Source organism: Salvia miltiorrhiza, chromosome 5 (genome assembly GCF_028751815.1).
Source record: "Salvia miltiorrhiza cultivar Shanhuang (shh) chromosome 5, IMPLAD_Smil_shh, whole genome shotgun sequence".
Classification (NCBI taxonomy): Eukaryota; Viridiplantae; Streptophyta; class Magnoliopsida; order Lamiales; family Lamiaceae; genus Salvia; species Salvia miltiorrhiza.
Window position 1 is genome coordinate 44,387,466 of NC_080391.1, and position 8,061 is coordinate 44,395,526.

Sequence of the window (8,061 nt, forward strand, 5' to 3'; positions counted from 1 at the left end):
ATTTTTATTACAAACTTTCTAGGGTTTTTTTCTTCACCTCTTTCAGAGAATGTATGTAGCATCTGAATTAGAAGGCCCGTTTGATAGGGCATATTAGGGCTAATAGCTTAGTTATCTTGTGTTTGATAGGCAACATATATAATATCTCAAGCCCGCACTAAAACTAAGGCCCGCAAAAAAACAACTGTTACATTTAGCCCGTTTGATATGGGTTTATAGGTAGGATAAATTAAATTAATACAGATTAGTGTGGTGTTTGATATCATGTGCAGTTAATATGGTCAACTCCTACTTAATCCCACTTCTCCATGCTATTTTGTGGGAATAACCCATACTAATAATCTGCCCCTCCCCCCTTGGATAACTTTAATACTGCGAAGTTGGATAAAAATTATGCTACCCTTCCTCACGCATATCGATGCAAATGCCCAAGTAATGATGGACACACATGGTATTTTTAAAATTATATGAGGATAGTTTTGGTATTAGATAATATAATCCAACATAATCCTATGGATATCAAACACAATATAGGATTAAGTAACCATGATATCAAACACCCATGAAATAATATAAATCCACATTAATCCACATTAATTTTTCAAGATAATTTTAATCCTAATCAATCCTAAACTGCAAATCAAACGGACCCTTAGTATACAAATATCACCCCCACCGTGAGATAAGGAACCCCAACTCCAATAGTAAAGTAGATTAAAATTGAAAAGACATTTTTACCCTTCCAGTACTCTCCTTCATCTTCTCTCCCTCCCTTGCACGGCTGCGCCCTCTCTCTCTCTTTCCTCAGTCGAACGGCGAAGAGTGGCCGCCGCCGCTCCTCCTACAACCAGTTGTGGTCATCACCACCACCGCCCTCATCTCTACCCACCTCCACCTCTTCGCCAAAATCCCCAATTTTAGAAACCCTAGCTTCTCTCCACTACGATTTCCGGCGAGATAACCGTCGGAACCATCGCCTCTCTGCTTCAGCCGATAGCCACGGTCAGCCGGACTGTCACCATCGCCGCCTCCTCTGTCTCCCTCTTACCTAACCCTTCTCTCCCGTCTAACCCGCAAGCAGCAACAGCTAATAGGCCACCGCCGCCGCTGATCCCTCTGTTCACGGCTCATCAACCTCACAGCCTCAGCCCTATCGCCGATCGACTGCAACGAGGGTCGCCGCCGTCAACGGCCTCCTCCCCCAACTCACACATCCCGACTCACGACAACAGTAGCAACAGCTTTCCAAAACTCACGCGTGCACACTGGGCGAGGGATTTGAGTGTTATGCCAGTAGATTCGTAAAAAAATAGGTTCTTTCCTTGTTTGTTGTCAAACTTGGAGAGGAAATTTGGTGCAAAATGGTGAGTTTGAAAAGAATAGATAAAATTCTTTGGAATTGCATTGGAGAGGAAATTTGGTGCAAAATGGTGAGTTTGAAAGAATAGATAAAATTCTTTGGAATTGTAGGAGATTGGAATTGCATTGGAGAAAGGTTGGAAGAATTGCTTTGGAGAAGGAGATTGGAATTGCAGGAGATTGAAATTGTCGAATTCTTACATATTTTTCCTTTTCTTTTTCTTTTTTTAATTTAAATTTAAAAATTAATTTAATATAAGGTTAAAATAGTAATTTTTAACCTTTGATTATTTAATCTAAACTATCAAACAACTAATTCATGTTATCTAGATTTTAATCTTGATCTATCAAACACTAAAATACATTATAATCTCACTCAATCCATATTATTTTAACTAGGTTTTATTTATCACTCTTTATCTCAACTAGCTATCAAACTGGCCCGAAAGGTGTTGATAACAGGGTTCTAATTTGTGTGAGAAATTTGTTTTAATTTTCATTGCCTTTGATGTTTTCAAGATTCTGGACGACCTCGATGACCACAACGTAATTGTCTTCTACGGTTTATAGGATAAGGGGAAAAGGTGCAGATTGGCCCCCGAAGTAGTAGCCCTTATAGCGTATAATCCCTCTTACTCACTGTGTGTGCAACTAAACCCTAAAAAAAATGCTCAATTTAGCCCCTCTGACCAAACGGTGTTATCCCACCGTTAGTCAAACTTTTTTTTTTAATTAAAAAGTGGGGGGCCCATCTTTCCCACCATCATCGCCTACTTCTGCAGCAATCTCTCCGCATTAATGGCGCTAACCCTAGCTCGAGTGCTCCTAGTGCGTCGTTTTACACCAAAAATATCTGGTAGTCAGCCGGTACAACCCACACTGCGCAGACACCAGCAAGCAAAATCGTCTCCCAAGGGATCAGCGAGAATTTTCCTAAAATTCAACCTGCAAAGTAACTCAACAAACGAAATTTATGGGAAAAATATGAGAAAATACTAAATCTAAAAATAAATAAATAAAATCCAAAAGAATTGCAATGGCACTAATCCTAAATAAATAAATAGAAAATTCAAACAATTAATAAAAGAATTTCAGCAATCAATTAAGTCCACCCTAGCTTAATTATTATGATCATTGATGCAAATATAACTTTAATTCATGCAAGCAAACCAGTTATAACCACCGAAGAGGCTTCTGACGTGATCTTATTTCTCATTAATTATTCGGTAATCAGGAAGACGCTTCACCAATTACTACCCTAATCGACTGACAACCGTAAGAGACACTCTATATGTTTAATGAGCCGACAACATTAATTTTTAGAGAAACCCGATTCAAAATCAATAAACTCTGACGCAAGATTATTGAATTAAGATTGTTTTTCCCTTGACCCTGATGTGTCAATTTACCACTAATCAAACCTAAACCACGATTACGTATGGCCGATTTAATTGGCTGTATAATTAATTCTAACCCACTAAATATTGCGCACTACCTAATGGATTAAAATAATTAATGATGATAAACACAAAGAATTACAGCTGCAAGCATAAAAATAAAGTATAAGAACAAATTAGATCTCACGGAATAATCTTGCTAGTGCTTCCTTAATTGTTGCTGGACTAAAAAAAATTAGTTATAACTCATAATAAAATAAATCAAGAAAATAAAAGAAAAATAGTGAAGAAGATGAAGAAATAAAACTTGAATTGTTGGCTGGAAAAATCACGCCCCAGGTCTGCCTTGTTCTCAAGGTAGGCGTCTGGATTTGTATTAGTTTCCTATCATATATATACTAATGTACTAATAAACAAATAAACATAATCCTAATAATGATAGGAAAAAGAATGGCGCAAAAGAGAGAAACTCCAGCCCACTAAAAAAAGTCAAACACTCAGCCCACTAAAATAAAAATCAAAGTAGATAGCAGCCTCCAATCTCTCTTCACGTTAATTCAGTTTCGGACATACCAGACGGTATGAGCACACCGTCCAGAATCTCATGCAACAACTTTTGTTCACGAAATCTTTATTTTCAAACTCTTCCAAAACTAAGCATTTTCTCCAAAACCTATTAAAAATCATAAAAAAGATTCATTAGTTCCGCAATTACTCCAAAAGATAATAATAAGAAGGAACTAGACATTTAAAATCTACCAAAAACACTCAAAATATGCGTATAAAATACGCCCAATCAAACTCCCCCACACTTAGACAATGCTCACCCTCGAGCATAAAAAGAACAAAACAAAGGGAAGAACACAACTAAAGACTCGAAACAAGATAAGACAAGACTCAACTAACAACGATTAGCCATGGCAACAATCACAACAAGCAAATCTCAAAGTTAGGACAAGATACAATCATCATTTCCTCAAACCATTCTTGGAATCAACAAATATGTATATTCACCCTTCATTTGAGTCAAAAACGTGAAAATCAATCCAGCCTCACCAAATTCGCTCAAGTCTCTCAATATCAAAAAGTAAGGAAAATTCACACACATGCAACTCGACTCTATTCATTATAAGTTTGCCACTATATCAATATCTTCAATTCGAAAACTAAACTCATCCATGAATCAATAGGTCTTTCCACAAGGTTGTAATGGGGCTAGGGTGTATAGGTAGGATAAACAAAAGTGGATAAACAAGGCTAATAAGACCAACAAAATGCAAGTAGTCCACCACATTCGAATCCTCAAAATCAAAACCAATCAAATCAACCCTTATTCCCAATACATAGGCATTCAAACTCCAATATTTTCTTCTTCTCCTTCTTTTTTTTTTTTTTTGCAGATGGTACTTTTCATGATTTTTTTTTCTCTTTTTTTTTTGAACTGACATCATAACATCACATCATGCTTAAACAACCCAGAACCTCATTTTTTTCAATTTCAATCCTCAATCATTCTAACCAAGCACTAAATTTCAATCAACCTTATTTTTTCAACAAAGTAATATCACAAAACAAAACCACTTGCATCTTGTTGGAAAGGGACAAAGCAAGGCTAATAGCTAAAATTTTCGAGGCTTCAATCATATATAACAATACAAAAGGTCAAGGCTTCAAAATGGCTCACTAATGGATATGCTAAAGGTAGGACGTTTTTAAAGGCCAATGAGGTTTATTCCTAATGCCTAAATCACCTTCACAAATGAGTCCAATTTCAAAAAAAAAAAAATTGATTATGGCAACATGGCAAGCCGAATATCAAGACGTTAAGTATGCATAACACTCATCAAGAACAAGCATGGAGCATTCAAATTATTGCTCTATGGCTCAATCCTCACTATATGAGTGGCTTTCAACGAAAATGATCAATTTTCACATTCGTCGTCCTCAAACACATATGGGTTTCAACACATTTCTGTATCATCCAAGAAAACAACCAAACAATCCATATCAATATGCTCATCCTAACAAATCAAAATGCTCGCATGAAAAGTTGCCATAGACAAACTCAAAAGGAAGACCAAAACAAAAACTCCCCCACACTTAGACAACACAATGTCCTCATTGTGTGAGAAAAACTAAAATTGGAAACACAAAACAAAGAAAGCATAAAAAATGAAAGAAAAAATAAAATAAAATAAAATAAAAAAATGAAAGAAAACTAACAGAACTTCCCTGAAACTGGATCAATCATCAGGTGGTTTCAACTTCCGCTTTGGCAGTTTCACAATTGAAGGCACAATCGGTTCAGTGCTGGTCGGTATGGGCATACCGCGCGACAGATGCCAAGTAAGAACTGCATTGGTGGGCTTCAAATGCACTTTACACCCTTGAATTTCATCATAACATTCTGGTGGTGCTTCTTTATCCTTCTTGAATATTTCCATAATCTCATTTTCCTCATCTTCATTCTTATTTTGCGCCAACCTGAAAGGAAAAGTGAGAGAAATTAATGCTTTAGAATTATAAATTTTGGATTCAACACTTACCTCGGAAGAAAAGAGATTTTCATATCCTTGTACCTCTTCAACAACTTCATTGTTCTGAGCACTTTCTTGCTCTTCCTTCTTCTGCTCATCTTCATTAGGCTTTGGATCACAGAAATCTTCCTCACTCATTAAATTCACAGCATAGACATACTCATTGGGATGTACTTCTTCTTGAGATGGAAGTTTTTCATGATTGGCTTGCAACTTGTTCACTTGAGTGGTGAGTTGGATAATTTGTGTGCCCATACTACCCAACGCAGCTTGCGTCTCTTGCTGGAAAGCTTGCTGACTTTGTACCAAATTATTAATAATATGGCTGCTCTGTGCCAGACTCTGAAGAATATCGCTCATACTGGGCTCTGGGCGGGCGGTATGGGCATACCGCTCAACCTGTTGCTGTTCTTGAGTGAAAAATTCAGGCGAAATTTGACTACAGCTGAAGTTTAGATGATTTTTCTTCTGAATTTGAGCTCCAACAAAGCCTCTAACTAAGGAAGTTAGAGCGTCGAGTTTCTCATTCACACCTGCATCTTCTGTTATGTTGACGGGCCTGTACCTATCATCATCTTCATCTTCATATTGTTGACCATTGGCGACCATATCAAAAATCAATTGTTTTGCTTTATCCAAGGTCTTGTTGGTCAAGCTTCCTCCACAAGCAGCATCAACAATCCTCCTATCAAAAGAAGACATACCCCGATAAAAATAATTAATGAGCAACTGATAATCAGAAAATCTGTGGTTAGGACATCTATGACATAATTGTTGAAATCTCTCCCAATAATCAGAAAAACATTCTCTTTGCCTCTGCTTGATGCTACTAATAGCTATTCTTAGATTTGCAGCCTTTAATTCTGGAAAGAATTTACGCAAGAACTGCTCCTCTAAGTCGTTCCAAGTTCTGATTGAGCCAGGTGATAGATCAAGCAACCAATCTCGAGCTCTACCCTGCAATGTATGAGGAAAAGTTAGTAATCTTAAATGATCTTCAGAAAAACCTTGAGGCGTAAAGTAGTGCAAACTAAATCAAATTCAGCAAGATGTTTATGTGCACTCTCCCCAAGCGAGTTGCTAAATTTTGGAAGAACTTTAATGAAGTCAGGCTTGATTTCAGCATTTTGATTAATCGTGGGCAACACAATGAATAGCGGATGATTTCTCTTGTGGCGGCCCAACTCTCTTATCAACGGTGGTGGTGGCAAATATCATCACCGTCATCATCCCCATCTTCAGACATATTTCAGTTTCAGCTCTAGATCAACATCAAACAAAAAAGAAATAAAATAAAAAGGCAAATCGAAATAATAAGAAAATTACTACTTAAAAACCGATCCACGGCAACGGCGCCAAAATTTGGTGCTTCGTTTTACACCAAAAATATCCGGTAGTCAGTCGGTATACCCACAATGCGCAGACAGCAGCAAGCAAAATCGTCTCCCAAGGAATCGGCGAGAATTTTCCTATAATTCAACCTGCAAAGTAACTCAACAAACGAAATTTATGGGAAAATATGAGAAAATACTAAATCTAAAAATAAATAAATAAAATCCAAAAGAATTGCAATGGTTCTAATCCTAAATAAATAAATAGAAAATTCAAACAATTAATAAAAGAATTCCAACAATCAATTAAGTCCACCCTAGCTTAATTATTCTGATCATTGATGCAAATATAACTTTAATTCATGCAAGCAAACCAGTTATAACCACCGAAGACGCTTCTGACGTGATCTTATTTCTCCTTAATTACTCCCTTCGTCCCGGCTTTTGGTATCCAGTTGAGAACGGCACGGGTTTTAATAAAATGATTGATGTGTTGTGAGTAGAATAAGGGTCCCACATTTTATGTGAGAGTTAAAATAATTAAAGTGGAGTAAGGGCCCCACCTACTTTTACCAAAAATAGAAATGGATACTAAAATGTGGGACGGCCAAAAAAGGAAAATTGGATACTAAAAGCTGGGACGGAGGGAGTATTCGTTAATCAGGAAGACACTTCACCAATTACTACCCTAATCGACTGACAACCGTAAGAGACGCTCTATAGGTTTAATGAGACGACATCATTAATTTCTAGAGAAACCTGATTCAAAACCAATAAACTCTGACGCAGAATTATTGAATTAAGACTGCTTTTTCGTTGACCCTGATGTGTCAATTTACCACTAATCAAACCTAAACCACGATTACGTATGACCGATTTAATTGGTTGTATAATTAATTCTAACCCACTAAATATTGCGCACTACCTAATGGATTAAAATAATTAATGATGATAAACACAGAGAATTACAGATGCAAGCATAAAAATAAAGTATAAGAACAAATTAGATCTCACAGAATAATCTTGCTAGTGCTTCCTTAATTGTTGCTGGAATAAAAAAAATTAGCTAGAACTCATAATAAAATAAAACAAGAAAATAAAAGAAAAATAGTGAAGAAGATGAAGAAATAGAACTTGAATTGTTGGCTGGAAAAATCACGCCCCAGGTCTGCCTTGTTCTCAAGGTAGGCGTCTGGATTGGTATTAGTTTCCTATCATATATATACTAATGTACTAATAAACAAATAAACCTAATCCTAATAATGATAGGAAAAAGAATGGCGCCAAAAGAGAGAAACTCCGGCCTACTAAAAAAAGTCAAACACTCAGCCCACTAAAACAAAAATCAAAGTTGATAGCAGCCTCCAATCTCTCTTCACGTTAATTTAGTTTCGAACATACCAGACGGTATGGGCACAACGTCCAAAATCTCATGCA

At 36.7% G+C, this 8,061-nt stretch overlaps 1 protein-coding gene across 1 annotated transcript; it reads right to left on the reverse strand.

Annotated features, from left to right (window-relative positions):
• Positions 1 to 4,999: 4,999 nt before the first annotated feature.
• LOC131025978 (uncharacterized) lies at positions 5,000 to 6,529 on the reverse strand. Its single transcript, XM_057955759.1, has 2 exons — positions 6,479 to 6,529; positions 5,000 to 6,250 (listed from the first exon to the last, which is right to left on the reverse strand). Exons 1-2 carry the CDS (start codon positions 6,527 to 6,529, stop codon positions 5,000 to 5,002), a joined length of 1,302 nt encoding a protein of 433 aa, XP_057811742.1.
• Between the last annotated feature and the right edge of the window lie 1,532 nt (positions 6,530 to 8,061).